General features: G+C 45.1%; 1 protein-coding gene across 1 annotated transcript in view; it reads right to left on the bottom strand.

Moving 5' to 3' along the window:
* Positions 1 to 3308: 3308 nt before the first annotated feature.
* LOC137432910 (trypsin-2-like) overlaps positions 3309 to 19209 on the bottom strand; it is a 39883-nt gene continuing 23982 nt past the window's right edge. Inside the window, exons 4-5 of the mRNA XM_068125223.2 lie at positions 8108 to 8247; positions 3309 to 3628 (exon numbers count right to left, since the gene is read on the bottom strand). Of these exons, the coding sequence (XP_067981324.1) occupies positions 3479 to 3628; positions 8108 to 8247 (290 nt within the window). The 3' untranslated portion in view covers positions 3309 to 3478. The remainder of the gene's footprint in view (positions 3629 to 8107; positions 8248 to 19209) is intronic.

Here is a 19209-nt window from a genome sequence, read left to right as displayed (position 1 = left end):
AGAGATCTCAAAGAGTCCAGCGCAGCGAGAGCAAAATGCCCGCGAGCCAGTCGTTTTGTTACTTGCCGAGTGACGTCAGCTCTCTCCCTCTACCAACCAGAGCCTCGCTTCTTCGTGGTCTTTCCCGCCTTCTGACATCACCGGCCCTTCCCCTTGAATCAACGACCTGCTTCTAAGCAGTGGCTTGGTGCCTTCCACCCTGATTGGCCGAGTGTTCGCGCCTTCCTCACTGATTGGCCGTGGTGTCAATGGTCGGTGGCCAATCAGTGCGCCGCTTCCTTCCACCTTCCTATCACCAATCATGGGGAAGCTTTTTGTCCCTTCCAATCACACGTTCCCTGGGCGTGGCTATTGCTTGCCTTGCACGATGTTTGATGCCCATGCCGGCATTGTACGAGCCCGCTTTCTGCTTGTGTTTCCGGTTTGTTTTATTGTAAGGGAGGGAATTTAATTAAGGTGGTGCACTAAGGGCCTATCTAAGTGTCTATAGGATGTATTGCCATAAGGGACACTGGGTTGCTCACAGAGGGAATGACAAACGAGAGAATTTTACCCATAATCCCTGCACTAATTAGCATGCCTCGCCCCCTCGTGGCGGGGACACAGATACGACTTCTTCCGACATCCAGATAAACAAAGAACTTATTACATGTAGATTCCCTATCACGACAACAACAACAACAACATGCATTTTAAAGGCCATTTTCCCTGCTAGAGCGGGGGTTAGCCTTGCGGTCCCCATGACAATCTTCTCCATTTTGCCCTATTTTCTGCATCTCTCCTTGTTAACCCCCTTGCCCGCATTTCTTCTTCCACCATCTTTAGCCAAGTCTTTCTCGGTCTTCCCCGTCTTCTACTTCCTTCTACATTCATTTCCATCACTCTTCTCAACCAGTCACTTTCATCCTTCCTCAACACATGACCAAACCATCTCAACCTGTTCCTCTTCACAGCATCAATCACAGGCTCTATTCCCATCATCTTTCGCAATTCATCATTTGTCTTCCTCTCTCTCAACGATACTCCGCACATCCGTCGAACCATTCGCATTTCCACCCTTTCCAACCTTCGTTGCTGCTCTACGTTCATTACCCATGTCTCGCTCCCATAAATCATAACACTTCTCACACATGCAGCATACACCTTTCCCTTCAGCTTCAACGACACTCCCCTCATCATCAGCACGCCACTCAATTCCCGAAACTTCTTCCATGCACATCTCACTCGAGCAACCGTTGCCGAGTCTGATCCACCTTCTCCATTCAGCATGTCTCCGAGGTAGCAAAATGTTTTCACACCTTCCAGCTTCACGCCGTCTCCAAGATCCAACTCAACATTTCCTCCATCTGCAGCTCCCTCTGTGCACACCTTACATTTGAATGTAGCTGCCACACTGGTTAATGACCCTCTCAGACCACTACATTTTTGATGAACCCACTCAGTGCACATTGTACACTGAATGGAGTTCACTCCGACACCCTTCCTACACACAGCACAGGGCCACTTCCCAGTTCTTTCCACCTCACCACATGCTTTACCACTTGCCATCACCTTCGTCTTTCCGATATTCACCTTCAGACCTTTTGTCTCCATACATTCCTTCCACGTGTTCATCTTTTCCTTCAATCCATCCATACTTTCCGCAATCAACACCAGATCATCTGCATACAACAACTCCCACGGTAAACCCTCCTTTACGTTCTGAGCCAGCACCTCCATCACAGCTACAAATAGTAGTGGACTTAGTACCGACCCCTGATGCACTCCCACCTTCACCTCAAACTCACCACTGTTCCCGTCCTTCGTCCTTACAGCTGTGCGTGCTCTTTTGTACATTGCCATCACTACTCTGATCAACCATTCCTCCACTCCTAACTTCCTCAATGCCCATGTCAATACTTTGCGTGGAACCCGATCGAATGCTTTCTCCAGATCAACAAACCCAAGAAACAACTTCTTCCTCTTCTCCATGTACTTCTCCTGCAACTGCCTCACAATGAAAAGCGCGTCTGTCGTTCCTCTTCCTGGCATAAATCCAAACTGCATTTCGTCGATCTTCACTTTTTTCCTTATCCTCCTCTCCAACACCCTTTCCAATACCTTCATTCCATGCTCCAATAACTTTATCGCTCGGTACGAGCCACACTCCAGAGGGTCACCTTTCCCCTTGTATAGAGGGACGAGGGTACTCAGTTCCCAATCCACTGGAATGCGGCCTTCTTTCACCACCAGATTACAGATCTCTGTCATTCTCTTCACACCCCAACTTCCTGCTGCCTTCAACATATCTCCCACAACTCCCGTCGGCCCTCCCGCTTTTCTACCCTTCATTGCTTTTATCGCTTCCTCAACTTCCTTCTCAGTTATCTTCTCTGCCGGTCCTAAAACTGGGTTACTCTCTATGTTGCCATCCCATTCATTCTCTGTATTCAACAGCATTTCCATATATCTTTTCCATCTTCCTTTAATTCCATCTGGGTCGACAACGATTTGTCCCACTTCATCCTTCAAGCAGCTCACCCCCATCACATCACACCTCTCTTTCGCTATCTGCTTTGCAATCCTGAATACTGCTTTGTGACCCTCTTCCGAATCCAAGCGTTCTCCAAACATTTTCCTACATGCCTCCTGCGCCTTTGCTACCTCTTTCTTTGCAGCCTTCCTGGCTGCCTTATAACTTTCATACTCTGCTGTTTCTGCTCCCGTACCCTTCGCCTTCTGCCACTCCTTGAACTTCTTCCTCTTCTCGTCAATCCTCTTTCCAACTTCATCATCCCACCACCATGTTTCCGAGTGCCTCGGTGGTCCTTTTGTCCATCCACATACCTCACCAACGGTGTCACCAACATGTCATCCCTATCACGACAGTCGAGTACTTACCTATGCAGATCTACCTGGAACTAGATATTCCTCTACCCCCCGACATAACAATAGTCAGCAAAGGTAAGTTTTTTTTTTTCAAGGAAAGAAAGGAGCCACGCCAGTATTGGTTGTTGTTATTTTACTGTTTCGGACATGACGTCATCTGATGCTGTCCCGCACGTGCTTGGTTAATATGCCTTGGTCGCTCTCATATTTTTCCTCTTCACTCTCTGATTTAAAAGGTGCAGCCCCCATGCGCCATGTGGTTGAGCCAAGAGTTCTCTGGACATCTCTCCACCGAGCGGGTGTCGATATTATCAAGAATGGGCATCTTTGAACTGTATATAATCCTCAACGTATCTGGTATAATTAGCCCACGTTTGCACATTTACAAAATGGGCACACAGACATGCTATTGTTCACAACAACACAGACAAACAAGGAAGTTGGTTACAAATCATTCTCATCCGCATTTATTAATTGAAGCTCTTCGATTGAAACAAAGCTTTTACTGGGCGATGCAAAATTTACAGTTATTGACACATATTCAGAGTTGCTACTCCCAGTTTTATTGTACATTCTTAACATCGTTTGTTGTGTATGCGTGTGCTATGCTTTAGTTGTTGTTGATGATTTCCTGGATCCAGTCCGTGAATTTACACAAGTTTGTGTATACACCAGGATGGCCCTGCTCTGCGCATCCTTCTCCCCAAGACACGATACCTTTGAGTTCACCATTGCAAACCACCGGGCCACCGGAATCACACTGTGAATGAAACAAGTCCATGTTTTGGGAAGTTAATGCATTGTAGTTGAAGTTGGTCAATGAGTTATAAGTGCAAGGCTCACGTAAAAGAGTGTTTTTAAAATTATTGAAATACAATATACAATATACAATATACAATATACAATTACAACTACAACTACAACTACAACTACTACTACCACTACCACCACCACCACCACTACCACCACCACCACCACCACCACATCTTCTTCTTCTTCTATCGGCCCAGTTATACCCACCTTTTAGTGGGAGAGCCTGGGGAATGATTTTGGAGCAAGTTTCTCAAGGAAACTGCTAATCAGGCCTCACGTTGGGAATTTGGCCAAGGTAGACTATATGGGAGACTATATGGAGACGCGAAGGAGACTATATGGGATTTCACCTGCGTTTTTAACTCTCGCTCTGCTCATCATTTTATCATGGCTCCCAAGCACAAGACCAGTGCCGGAGATGCATCGACTACCAAGAGGCAGAAGAAAATGATGAGCCTGAGCCAGAAAGTGGAGCTGCTGGACCGGCTTTCGAGAGGAGAGGGTGCGGCCTCTGTGGACAGGCATTACGGCGTCAACGAGTCCACTGTTTGCTGCATACAGAAGAAGGAGAAAGCGATTTGTGAGAGTGTTTCAGCGAGCGCTGCATTGAGTACGAAGGTGGACACCCATGTCTAGAATGTCCACATGGAAAGGATGGAGAAGACTCTCAGCATATGGATCGAGGGCAACACGCAGACGAGTATGGCGTTGAGTGGACCCTATCATTCGCGCAAATGCAAAAGGGACATCATGCTGAAACCAATGATGCTGAACCATTCCCTAAACCCGCGAGGACGAGTTGGAGGCCATTACAAAGGTTTGTGAGGAGGAGAAGGCGGGCAGTGATGAGGAAGAGGTGCCGAGGTCCAACCTCACAGTTCAGTGAGGTTGGACCTCGCATGTCCTGCAGCACCTGGGACAAGGTGCTGCAGGACATGCAGGCGATTGTCGACAGGTTGCAAGACGGTGACCCAGTCATGGAGACCTCATGTTCAGGAGGGGCTTGGATGGTGTGCTGCTCCCACATAAAGAGCTACATCCAAACCTACAGCAATCTGCCAGGCAGCTCTCCATTACACATTTTTTCCAAACTGCTCCCTCCACCTCAAGATCATCAGCACCTCCTCCTACCTCTCCCTTAGTGCACGATTTTTCAGCACCATAATTTGGGTAATCCTCAGAGTTCGAGGAATTCATGGGATTTGATGGTGTTGTGTTTTTTTTTTGTTTCACGGTGCAGTATGGTTAAGCTGGTTAAAACACTTTTAATAAACTGTAAGTGCATTCCTTCAATAAATTGGAAATGGTACCTGGTGTTGTCGTGTTTTTTTTAAATTTGTAAGCATTTTTTAATGAAATTGTAATTATGTGCATTTGCGGTCGAAAACATTTTAAGCATTAAAAATTTTCCTCTATGAATCAAGAACCTCCGGGAACCTATAACCTAATCCCCCTTTTCCCAATTGAAACAATGCCGCGGTATACATTCACAGCATTTAAATCGACCTTCGCGGATTATTGCTAACATTTGTAGGTTTTGCTTTGTCGTTTGTGGGACTATCATCGACATTCGCGGATTATCGTCGACATTCACATGATTTTCACGATCCGGGAACCAATCCCCCATTTTGCCATTGAAACAATGCTCCCCCCATTCACGGTTTTGCAATTCACTGCATTTTCCAGGAACGTATCCCCTGCAAATAGCGGTGTCTACTGTATATACATATACATATAGATTTATGTATCTATAGATAGTCATCTTAACACGTCCCCGTGTCCGACCCCATCAGCGAGCTCCATCTTACCAGTCCTTGTGCCAATCAAACCCCTGTCTAATCACTGCTCTTCGGGGCGTGGCTCATGGCCCTGCCTGTCCTCTGCGCTCACCAAGTTGGTGTTGTCAGCGATAGCGCTTCATGCCTGATTTTCGGTTTGAAAAGCAAGTACACCCCTACATTTATCACTACTTCAAACACCTAAAATTAGAATCAGGTGCACCAGCTTAGGTGCAAATGATTAGAACATCGTTAGAGAGGATCTTGGAGGAACCTGTCTTATTTAAACCTCAGACATTTCGTTTGGTTTGCTCTTTGTTGTTGAAGTGTGTGGCGTCACCATGCCTAGATCAAAAGAGCTCTCTGAGGCCTTCAGAAAGGAGGTTATAGATGCCTACGAGTCTAGGAAGGGATTTAAAAAGATCTCCAAACAATTTGAAATCAATCATTCAACTGTCCAGAAGATCATCTACAAGTGGAGAAGATTCCAAACAACTGCCAACTTGTTCAGGCCAGGCCACCCCAGCAAGTTCAGCCCGAGAGCAGACCGCAAGATGCTGAAAGAAGTCTCTAAGAACCCCAGAATGTCATCACGGGACATACAGGTAGGTCTTGCCACTGTTGATGTCCAAGTGCATGAGTCTACCATTAGAAACAGGCTGCACAAATTTGTTCTACATGGGAGGTGTGCCAGGAGGAAACCTTTGCTGTCCAGAAAGAACATCAGGGCAAGACTAAAGTTTGCCAATGAACACCTAGGCAAAGACCAGCACTTGTGGAACAATGTGCTCTGGACAGATGAGTCAAAGGTAGAGCTATTTGGTCACAGTACCACAAGACATGTTTGGCGAAAACCAAAGACAGCATTTGACCACAAGAACCTGATACCAACTGTAAAGCATGGTGGTGGAAATATTATGGTTTGGGGCAGCTTTGCTGCATCAGGGCCTGAGCAGCTCACCATCCAAAAGCATTGGCAAGTCAATATACCTGTGAGTGTCGAAGCATAATGTGACGACAAAGATGGTGTTGACAATACACACAATATCCGATCAACAAAGCAAATAAAAACAGACTTAATGGAGTCTATTTTGACTGAGGGGAATGCGTAATGCATGTGCTCCTTCCAGCTTATTGTATATCCAGCAACCATGACCACATCTTCAACTCAATTTATGTTTTCGATAGAATCCATTCACCCACCACAAATCATGAACATTTCCGTGACTGATGACCAACCCTGGACTGGCCACCACTCCATCGCAGGTTCTACATCACATAATTCGAATTTGCAATTTGTTCAGAGCAATATTCAGATTCATGGCTTTTTTTGTCGAAAAACACGATGAGCATACGTAACATTCACGATGAACAAGTGTTACGCCAAGGTCCCCCGTCGGTGAAGTGATGTGAGTTGACAAAGTGGAAGACGCAAGGCGGCCATCTTGGATTTTGACGTGACGACCCAATTTTCAATAGCGTCCTCCCTTATGCGAAGATACACCCACACACCTGATTACAAGTTAGTAGTTCGTTTGCTTTTCAAGATATTTCGCTCACAAGGTTCAGACATATATATGGTGCCGGTCATCTTGGATTTTGACCTGGCGACCCAATTTTCAATAGCCTTCTTCCTTATCCATAGATACACCCACACACCAGATTAGAAGTTGGTACTTCGCTTATTTTTCAAGATATTCCGCTCACAAGGTTCAGACATACATGGCGGTGGCCATCTTAGATTTTGACGTGGCGACCCAATTTTCAATAGCGTTCTTCCTTATGCATAGATACACCCACACACCAGAATAGAAGTTAGTAGTTCGTTTATTTTTCAAGGTATTTCGCTCACAAGGTTCAGACATATATATGGTGGCGGCCATCTTGGATTTTGACGTGGCGACCCAATTTTCAAAAGCGTTCTTCCTTATGTGTAGATACACCCACACACCAGATTAGAAGTTAGTAGTTCGTTTATTTTTCAAGATATTTCGCTCACAAGGTTAAGACATATATATATGGTGGCGGCCATCTTGGATTTTAACGTGGCGACCCAATTTTCAATAGCGTCCTTCCTTATGTGTAGATACACCCACACACCAGATTAGAAGTTAGTAGTTCGTTTATTTTTCAAGATATTTCGCTCACAAGGTTAAGACATATATATATATGGTGGCGGCCATCTTGGATTTTAACGTGGCGACCCAATTTTCAATAGTGTTCTTCCTTATGCGTAGGTACACCCACACACCAGATTAGAAGTTAGTAGTTCGTTTATTTTTCAAGATATTCCGCTCACAAGTTTCAGACATACATGGCGTCAGACATACATGGCGGCGGCCATCTTGGATTTTGACGTGGGTTGCACCGACACACCAAATTAGAATTCTGTACTTCGCTTACGCATGCACGCACGCAACTACGCATGCACGCCCGCACGCACGCATGGACGAACGGACGCACGCACGCACGGACGGACGCACGGACGGACGTACACACGGACGGAGGGGAAAACCATAGTCCCTCTTTCGCTCCGCGGTGCGACGGGGGACAATTATATCATTTAGGGAATTAATAAATATTTTTTTTAAATAAATTTAACCAAATAACTTAAAGAACAAATACTTTGCTTGTTCTAGCCAACTTACCTCACAAGCATCCTTGCCTCCCTCCTCGTAGCCCATGCAAATCATGCTCTGGGTGATCATGCCTGGATATGAGCTTTTACAAACACTGTCAGGCATCACTGGCAAATTCAGACATTGCAGGTCACAGGGAAACCCTCCTGCTAAGAAACCATTGTTACATCATCAGCATCATCATCATTATCATCATCATGTGTAAGCTACATTTTAAATGCAAGAACATTTTAAATACAGTATATCAAAAAGTTACATCATCATCATTTCATACAATTACATTTACATTAGGTTGTGTCCTATTGTGTTCAGGTTGTATCCACGAGTCACATTGGTTTATTCGACAGGTAACATCATTTCTGGGGTGGGAATGGGGTGACTATGCAGCTGGTGCAGTGCCCACTGAAGGTTCGGGCAGGAATTCAGAATTTGACCAAGCTGCCGGTTGGTACCTCACCAACTAAGTCACCATGGGATCTTTTGAGTCCACCAACAAATGCCACAAAATGGATCCCCATTTTCATTTTTTAAACAATGATTTTTTAAAGAATGGCTGAATGCTACACTCATGTAATTCACTGGTTACTGTACTTTCAAAAAACATCCTATTTTTCTTAGTATAGGCAAACTCTAATTATACTGTAATGATTGAAGTATCTATCTATAATTCCAGTAATCTCTGTGTGTTTGTTTGTACGTTTGTACGTTTGTACGTTTGTTTGTTTGTCTGTGACCGCTGTTTCTCGACAACCACGGGTCCGATATACTTTAAACTTGCCAGGTATATTGCTGGGGACCCGAGGATGTGCCTTTTCAAGGTTTGAAATTAATCGGACAAGTACTTACCGAGCTATGGCGATTTAGCCGTTCGCCGTTCGCTTTGGCGTTGCGAATGGACCAAACCATTGCATGTAAATAGAGGGGGGGGTTCTGTGGTCGTTGCGAATGGACCAAACCATTCATGTAAATAGAGGGGGGGGGGGGGTTCTGTGGTCGTTACTGCCACGTGGTTTCAAAGTTTTTTTTTGTTGTTGTTGTTTGCACGCATGTTTTTTTGCACCCACGTACGGGCACGCCCTAGGATGTTTACACACACACACCCCTACACAAATTTTTTTTTTTTTTTTTTTTTGGCAAGGAACGGGCACCCACCACGTACGGGCACGTCCTAGCTTATATATAGTACGGGCATGCCCTAGTTTAGCAAATGACAGCTAATTATACGCAAAGCACAGGTATGAGGCATGATTTGTATTGACTTTGTTTGATGTATCTTTGCGTATATATATATATATATATATATAATTATATATATATATATATATATATACATATATTTATATATGTATATACATGTATTGTTATGTCGGTGGGGTAGTGATGCTTCAGACCAGGTAGATTTGTATAGGTAGCCTGCTAAGGATTGTCGTGTAGAAACCACCATGAAATAAGTACCTGTTGAGTAAAGGAGGGTTTGCCATGGGAGTTGTTGTATGCAGATGATCTGGTGTTGATTGCAGAAAGTATGGATGGACTGAAGGAGAAGAAGAATAAGTGGACGGAATGTATGGAGACAAAAGGTCTGAAGGTGAATATCGGAAAGACGAAGGTGATGGCAAGTGGTAAAGCATGTGGTGAGGTGGAAATAACTGGGAAGTGGCTGTGTGCTGTGTGCAGGAAGGGTGTCGGAGTGAAATCCATTCAATGTGCAATGTGTGCTGAATGGGTTCATCAAAAATGTAGTGGTCTGAGAGGGTCATTAACCAGTGTGGCAGCTACATTCAAGTGCAAGGTGTGCACAGAGGGAGCTGCACATGGAGGAAATGTTGAGTTGGATCTTGGAGACAGCGTGAAGCTGGAAGGTGTGAAAACATTTTGCTGCCTAGGAGACATGCTGAATGGAGAAGGTGCATCAGACTCGGCAACGGTTGCTAGAGTGAGATGTGCATGGAAGAAGTTTCGGGAACTGAGTGGCGTGCTGACGAGGAGGGCAGTGTCGTTGAAGCTGAAGGGAAAGGTGTATTCTGCATGTGTGAGAAGTGTCATGATTTATGGGAGCGAGCCATGGGTAATGAACGTAGAGCAGCAACGAAGGCTGGAAAGGGTGGAAATGCGAATGGTTCGGTGGATGTGTGGAGTATTGTTGAGAGAGAGAGAGGAAGACAAATGATGAATTGCGAAAGATGATGGGAGTAGAGCCTGTGATGGATGCTGTGAAGAGAAACAGGTTGAAATGGTTTGGTTCATGTGTTGAGGAAGGATGAAAGTGACTGGTTGAGAAGAGTGATGGTAATGAATGTAGAAGGAAGTAGAGGACGGGGAAGACTGAGAAAGACTTGGCTAAAGATGGTGGAAGAAGAAATGCGGGCAAGGGAGTTAACAAGGGGAGATGCAGAAAATAGGGCAAAATGGAGAAGATTGCCATGGGGCCCGCAAGGCTAACCCCCGCTCTAGGAGGGAAAATGGCCTTAAAATGCCTGTTGTTGTTGTTGTTGTTGTTGTTATTCCGGATGTCGGATAAGTTGTGTATCTGTCCCTGTCACGAGGGGGCGGGGCATGTTAACTAGCTTCGGAAATAAGGATAGATTATCCCTTGTATGTCTTACCCTTGGTAATTTATCCTTTGTCCCTTTTGGCACCGCACCATAGACACTAGTAGGAAGTGCCCATTAAACTGCACTAAATAATGATAAAAACCAACCGGAAGCCAGTGCTGAGCGCTGCCGAGTGCCGATGGGACACAACCAGCTGCATCACCACGAAGGTTGGGCGGGCCGAGAGCCATGCCCAGAGGGGCAGTGATTGGGCGGGAGTTGACCAACAGGAAGACCGTGGTAAAAAGGAACACGCTGATTGGCAAGGCATGACAGACGACGTCAGAATGTGGACTGCGCACTGATTGGTGGAGAGCTGAGCCTGTGGTGTTGGCCTGCGCTGATTGGAGAAGCGCCGATGACGTCCGAGCGGGATGTAAAAATAACGCTCGAACCGGCATCTTTCTTCTTGTTCTCCGGATTATCGTGTGCCTGCTCGCATTCTGGGTGATGGTGGATGGCTGTGCGCTGAAGATTCTCCTCCCCTGTCTTGATGTTCTGGAGCTCGATGCAAGCGTTTGTGTGCTGGGATCGTCTCCTCATCCCCCCTGTTTGTCTGGGATTGAGAGCTGCAGCCAGGGAGATGCGGTGCGTGGAAGAGCGGACTGCGGCCTTCTTCCCACCAGGAACACCGCCAGGTCCGGACTGTGCATGGACTTCAGGGTCCTTGGCGATTCCCGACGAGACCCCCCCCCCCCCCCCTCCCCGAGCTGATCAGATTTAAGTGCATGATAAACCACACGTTTTTATTTTCTAGTTATCTTTCCCTTTCGTCTGTGTTTTGTGTCTGCTTGTGGGGACGCACATTTAGGGAGATTATTTATTATCGCGCGTTTTATTTTGTATTACCAGCATTCCGTTTTAATAAACCTGTTTATTTTTGTCTATTTTAAATCCGGTTCGTGCGAGTTATTTTTTGCAGGTTCGGGAAATGCCGGCGGACCACAGGTAAGACCCTTCATCGCTTCCTTTCCCTTTCTTCCCCCGCATATATCGAGTCTGCATTTGATCAGTGCCTCGGAGTAAAGGTTACTCGGCTGTTTGTTCCTGGGAAAGATGTTAATCGCCAGGAACGCGACATTACCTTACAAAGCATATACATACACATACAGTCACGTGAAAAAGTAAGTACACCCTATGTAAAGTTTGACTTTTTCAACATATTTCAACATACAGCTATTTGATCTTCATTTCCACAATATTGATAGATAATGGTGATATAATATAACAAATATCATGAAACATTTACATTTTGTAGTCCATTGTATAATTTAAATAAACATAAATGCAAATTTCGCATGTGGAAAAAGTAAGTACACCCCATTAAATGTTAAAAAAAAATCTTTTTAACATATGTGGACATCAATATTTGATCTTCATTTAAACAGTATCTATAGATAAAGGTGATCTAATTAAACAAAAAACAATGAAAAATTGACTTTGCAATAATTTATTCAACAAAAAATTAAGAGAAATGCCATTTCCTTCTCTGGAAAAAGTAAGTACACCCTTGGCTCTGATAGGTGGTATTGCCCCCTTTGGCAGAAACAACTTCAAGTATGCGTTTCTTATAACTGTCTACCAGTCTCTGACATCGACTGGGCGAAATTTTTGTCCACTCCTCCATGTAGAATTCTTTCAGCTGTGCGAGGTTTGAGGGGTTTCTTGCATGCACAGCTCGTTTCAAATCCCCCCACAACATCTCGATGGGATTTGGATTCGGGCTTTGACTTGGCCATTCCAGAACCCGCCATTTCTTTCTTTTCAGTCATTCCTTGGTGGATTTACTGGTATGTTTAGGGTCATTGTCATGTTGCAAGGTCCACCTTCGGTTGAGCCTCAACTTTCCGACAGATGGCTTCACATTATCCTCAAGCACCCTGTGGTCCAATGAAGAATTCATAGTGGATTCTATGATGGTGAGCTGCCCAGGACCTGATGCAGCCAAGCTTCCCCAAACCATAATATTTCCACCATCATGCTTTACAGTTGGTATCAGGTTCTTGTGGTCAAATGCTGTCTTTGGTTTTCGCCAAACATATCTTTTGGTACTGTGGCCAAATGGCTCTACCTTTGACTCATCTGTCCAGAGCACATTGTTCCAAAAGTGCTGGTCTTTGCCTAGGTGTTCATTGACAAACTTTAGTCTTGCCCTGATGTTCTTTTTGGACAGCAAAGGTTTCCTCCTGGCACACCTCCCATGTAGATCAAATTTGTGCAGCCTCTTTCTTATGGTAGAGTCGTGCACTTTGACATCAACAGCAGCAAGAGCTACCTGTCGGTCCCGTGATGACATTCTGGGGTTCTTAGAGACTTCTTTCAGCATCTTGCGGTCTGCTCTCGGGCTGAACTTGCTGGGGCGGCCTGGCCTGAACAAGTTGGCAGTTGTTTGGAATCTTCTCCACTTGTAGATGATCTTCCAGACAGTCGAATGATTGATTTCAAATTGTTTTTGAGATCTTTTTAAATCCCTTCCCAGACTCGTAGGCATCGATAACCTTCTTTCTGAAGGCCTCAGAGAGCTCTCTTGATCTACGCATGGTGACGCCGCACACTTCAACAACAAATAGCAAACTAAACTAAATGTCTGAGGTTTAAATAAGACAGGTTCCTCCAAGATCCTCTCTAACGATGTTCTAATCATTTGCACCTGAGCTGGTGCACCTGATTCTAATTTTAGGTGTTTGAAGTAGTGATAAATGTAGGGGTGTACTTACTTTTTCCACATTCGAAATTTGCATTTATGTTTATTTAAATTATACAATGGACTACAAAATGTAAATGTTTCATGATATTTGTTATATTATATCACCTTTATCTATCAATATTGTTCAAATGAAGATAAAATAGCTGTATGTTGAAATATGTTGAAAAACTCAAAACTTTACATGGGGTGTACTTACTTTTTCACGTGACTGTACATACATATGCATATACATACACATACACACATACATATACATACACACATACATATACATACACACATACATATTGTTGCGGTTTTGCAATGAAGGCAAACCCCCTATAGTTAATTGCATGACAACATGTAGCCTGCAGTAGTTAGTTGTTTCTTATTAAATGTAAAGATTAGTTCCCTTCCCATTGTGTAATAATTTAAGCAGATATGCATTGAGTTAGGCAGGATTCCAACCCCCTCGTACTGGTGAAAGAAGATGTTGGTTCGGGTGCAAGGAGGCGTGGCTAAGAATACAGTCCACGTGATCAACCGCGGCTGTGGTGGGCGTGGCTAACAGAAAAGCGCACGTCACCAACAGGTAAACCAATGGGAGGGCGTATATACGTCACCAGCAAAGCTCCAATTACATCGTGAACATGCGAACACCCAATGAGAGATCGTGAACACGTAATCGTGAACACGTAATAATTAAAGCAGATATGCATTGAGTTAGGCAGGATTCCAACCCCCTCGTACTGGTGAAAGAAGACGTTGGTTCGGGTGCAATGAGGCATGGCTAAGAATACAGTCCACGTGATCAACCGCGGCTGTGGTGGACGTGGCTAACAGAAAAGTGCACGTCACCAACAGGTAAACCAATGGGTGGGCGTATATACGTCACCAGCAACGCTCAAATGACATCGTGAACACGCGAACACCCAATGAGAGATCGTGAACACGTAATGATCCAATCAGGGCATGCACCTTTCCCCAGCAAATGGCCAATGTCACCTCGGCCAATGGGAGGCCGTGGAACCTTCTCGGACATTCAACCCAATAAAAGTCTGTGCCCATCGTCATTTGAGCTCTCTCCCGTCGTTCGTCTTGAAGCTGGCGGTTCGACGTGCTGGTTCGTCCTTCCTGCGCTGAAATTCATCTGTCCTGGATCATCGTTCGTGCGGACTTCAAAGTGGCGGTTCGTCCTGCGGACCTCCTTCAAGCTGCCCGTCCTGAACGGCCGTGAGCTGCGCACAGAAGCGGGCGCATCCAAGTCCACGGCTGCACGTTGCTAGGTACGAGTGTGATTCATTCGCTGTTAACCTGTGCAATTCATTCCCCATCTGTGTGTGAAGGTGCCTGTCAGTGATTTAGATAGGTAAGGTTTGCTAAGTTAAAAACTGCCTCTCGTCTCTTTTATCTGTGCCTGGTAAATAAAAGGCGTGTACATATTTTGGTCTGTTTCAACCTGTTCGTATTGTCCTTTTCTTCATTGGCCTGGATATGGTCCGAACCGAATTTGACTCGTCGATTAGGCCCATCAATCATGCATCATTAAATCTGCGAGTCACACCAGCGCAAAAACCACTCGGCGCAATCAATCGGAATAAGGTGTGAAATTGCGAGAGGGTTCAAACCCCGGTTTATCTGTCCGCGTGTCTCAAAGGTATTTGGGTGTAGTGACCAGTAACCCTTCGGCGCGTGGCTGGGAGATTCGCGATTGAAGTTGCTTCGCAACTCGTCAGGCGTGAATTAGTCACGGCCGATGACCCTGTGGACACGGGGTCTGAGGGTAAGAGGGGCCATAACGCCCCCCCCCCCCTCAGTATGTCAACAGACCTGGGATCCACAACAATATTGTATATATAAATATATTGTTATGGATCCGGGGGATGGCACTCCCATTAGCAAGGGGGGGTTAATCCCCTTGTCCTGATAAGCTGGCCGTTCGACCGGTCCTGGGGGTATGACGTCACTTCCTGTCGATGGTAAGTAGGGTTGTAAGCCCAATTTGTCTTAATACCTAAGTACTACCACCGGCCGTAAGCGAGGAAATACTCCCGCCCGGGCCGCAGCATGATTGGATTGCGCCGAGTGAAGCGAGCTGCGACTCGGGCCATTACCAAGAGACTAAACCCGATTATAAAGCAGTTGGCCAAATCGCGCCACAGGTATTCAATCAGGAAAAGACTAAAGCGATCGGGGAAGAATGAAACCAAATGGGGTAAGAAATAACAGGTATGTATTAATTATGTACAACAAACCAAAGGAAGAGAAACGAAAGTAATATACAGTGAAGAAGCAGAAGATACACAGGGCAGCCTTAAACAGTCTTAATTATTAAATCCCAGACAACAAAAAGGACAGACAACAGACTTACACGACAAATAGTAAGGGAAACATATGAAAATCTGTTAACTAAATTGTTACGAAAAAATTTCTTCACCAATATGTTTGTAAAGGTGTGTAATAACATGTGTTAAAATGTTGAAGGTCAACTCCTGTGGGAAACCCAGAAAAAAAGCTGTTGAATTCGGGTACCGAAAAATTATTTTCGAGAATTTTTATTTTTTTAAATCGGCCCTTAAGTAACTTATGAGAGGTCAAATAAGGGTTTTTCATGATTCTGAGTTGATTGTTAACATTTATATTTCACCACAGACACTCCTTTGTGGAAAAATAATTTCTAAATATATCTCATTTTCTACTTTGCAGGACATGGAGTCTAGCAATATGGATGAAGACGTTACTCCACCTGTGCTCAATTGCTTCATCTGTGCACGCTCGGATACACCAGCTGAAAGGCTCATACAGGCAACTCCAAAGGGATACTCAACTTTATTGAAACAAGCAGAAACTGTCGAAAATGTTACTGTTGTGGAATGTATGAAGGAGGCTCAAAAGGAAGGAAAACTGAGGTACCACCAGAAGTGTAAAAATGATCTGTACAACAACTTTGTTGCAACCACCAAGAAGTCAGCTCAAGCATCAAAGGCAGAGAAAGAGTCATCAAAGTTGAAGAGAAGACGCACTACTTGTGAGTTCAGTTCATCAACTGGCTGCAGTTCTAGAAGATCACAGTCAGTTGACCTCCTGTATAAGGATGTATGCATTCTTTGCAACCAACCAGCCCAGCTCTACAAAAATAATCCAGCACAAGCTAGAAAGAAATACAGAGTGCCAGATAATTTGACTGCAGATACACTGAAGGCAAGCTTGCTGAAGACAGCACGGAGTCGCGGGGATGACTGGGGCACTGAAGTCACTGGACGCCTGGAAGGGATCAACGACTTGGTAGCAGAAGAAACACTGTACCATTTGCGATGCAAACTTATGTTTGCGAGAGGTGACAGTTTGTCCAAGACTGATGAGGAAGGAAAAAGGAAGAGAGGACAGAGGAGTATTGATGAGGAGCGAGAGGCAGTTTTTATTGAATTCTGCGAATGGTTAGACTCAGAATTAAAGCATGGGGTAATGAACATGGACCAAGTCCATGAAAAGCTGCAGGAGTTTGATCAGTCACCAGAGAAGAGCCTTTCTTATTCAAAGCATTGGCTAAAGATAAAACTTCTAGAGAAATACGAAGACACCTTGTATTTCACAACACAGGAAAGAAGGGCAGATGTACTCTGTCTCAAAGATGGCACCGACAATATTCTGCGAGGGCATCATGCTAATCTTGACCATGGAGATGAGAAGACTCAGATCATAAAGACGGCACTCAAGTTCATATCCAATGATATTGCCTTGATTGATTTAGGTCCAAAGTCATACCCCACCACACACAGTATGACTGACATCGATAGTCAGCTGACACTTGTTCCTGCAAGCCTTCAGATGTTCTTGAGACCGATTGTCAAGACAGACGAAAGAGTTGCCGTTTGGGGGCAGAATTTTTTTAAGGCCTGTCGACCTCGGTCTGGAGTATTGCCACACCAAATGGGGCTTGCCATACAACTTGATCATAGATTTGGGTCAAAATGGATGCTCAACAAGTTCCACCGGCTGGGATACACTGAGTCTTACACGGAGACACAAAACTACAAATACTGCTTCCTTAATAGTAGGAGTGGAGATGATGTTCCAGATACTTCTGGCACTCTTGACACCACTGTGGAGGAAACCGATGAACAGATCAATGATGAGGTTGCGGTTGATGCTGCGCTTGAGGATCAATCAGTGATGACAGCCAAAGTGCCAGCCAGTGAAAGTGAATTGTCAAGTAATGATCAGGTGGTCTTTATGGAGGTTGGGGAAACAAACAATGCAGTCACTCAGTTTGTTGGAGACAATATAGATTTAAACATTGTCTCTATTCACGGAAACACTCCCTTTCACTCAATGGGTTGGATCGAAGTCACCTCCCCGGCACCACCTTTGCCAGATCCACAGACAACAGCAGCTTTCCCCCGGGTGAAGTTGAAGGCACTCGACAAAGCTAAGATCCTGAGAGGACCTGAAGTAAAGATTATTCCATTTACGAACAGGAAACAGATAGGAACGAACGCGATCATGTTTCTCCCCCTCGCTGAGCTTTCCTCCTCCCTGGCTCATGATCAGCCACTCCTCATTTACCATGGACGAGATACTACATTGGGTGAAATTCGGTACAACATGTTCTCAAGGAAGGCAGCGGCAGGAGTGATCAAACCAGAGACTCTACCTCCAACAGAGGGTGCAGCTGCACTACATTCACTCCGTGCCTACCTGCAGACCCGGGACTGGATCCTTCTACAGAGCATGTCTCTGAACCCCAGTGACTATGGATGGACAATAGGTGTGCATGGGTATGAGCCAGTTCCAACACTGGACCCCACGGCTCCTGAGGAGCTATTGCAGTTCACGAGCTGTAATTGTCATGGAGATTGCAGCAACCGGCGATGCAGCTGCAAGAAGAATGGGGTCACGTGCATCTCGGCCTGTGGAGTCTGTAATGGCATTACATGCAGAAACTGCAGTCATGATGTTGTTGAGTCTGAAGAAGACATAGACAATGACTGTTGAAACTTCTGACATTGTGAATGAGAAATAACTCTTGAGTATTATATATGTATGTGAAATAAAAGCTACTTTGTGTGTAAATGTAAAAGTGAAAATATAAATGTTAACAATCAACTCAGAATCATGAAAAACCCTTATTTGACCCCTCATAAGTTACTTAAGGGCCGATTTTTAAAAAAAAATTCTCGAAAATAATTTTTCGGTACCCGAATTCAACAGCTTTTTTTCTTGGTTTCCCACGGGAGTTGAACTTCAACATTTTAACACATGTTATTACACACCTTTACAAACATATTGGTGAAGAAATTTTTTGGTAACAATTTAGTTAACAGAGTTGTGAAATATCTCATAAAATGCCCTTACTAAAAGGGAATTGCAGGCAGGAATGGCTGGGAGAAGGTTCGGAGGAAAAGCACAGCGAGGAGGTCCGCTTCAAATCCATGCTCCGGGCTGGAAAACGAGCAGCCAGCGGCAGCCCCACGTATATGGTTTCAGCGGCGAAAACCCGGCAGCCAGCACGGTTTATGTTGCCGCTGTCTTGGCGATCCTAGCGCACTGACTCTTGCACCCCAACGATGTTCGTGCTCAAAAAGCTGCTCGGTGATCCTCTCTCCCTCCTCTCTCGGTTCTTCCTCCTCGGTCCTCTCTCATGAACCTCCTCACGCATCTCTCTGTAAGCAGTCCCTCGCAGTTGCTTTTATTGCTGTCGGCCGTATCAAGCCGCCAGCTCTGAGAACATGCCTACCGGTTGGCTTACGGCGGTGCTGGTTGGCCGGTCAGGGCTGGCTGACTCCACCTCTGATGACGACGACGTGCCACGCCCGTTCTGGTGGCTCCTC

Source organism: Myxine glutinosa, chromosome 8, assembly GCF_964187855.1.
Source record: "Myxine glutinosa chromosome 8, kmMyxGlut1.1, whole genome shotgun sequence".
NCBI classification, from domain to species: domain Eukaryota; kingdom Metazoa; phylum Chordata; class Myxini; order Myxiniformes; family Myxinidae; genus Myxine; species Myxine glutinosa.
The sequence above is the reverse complement of the archived record's forward strand: the minus strand, read 5'-3'. Positions and strand labels throughout refer to the sequence as shown.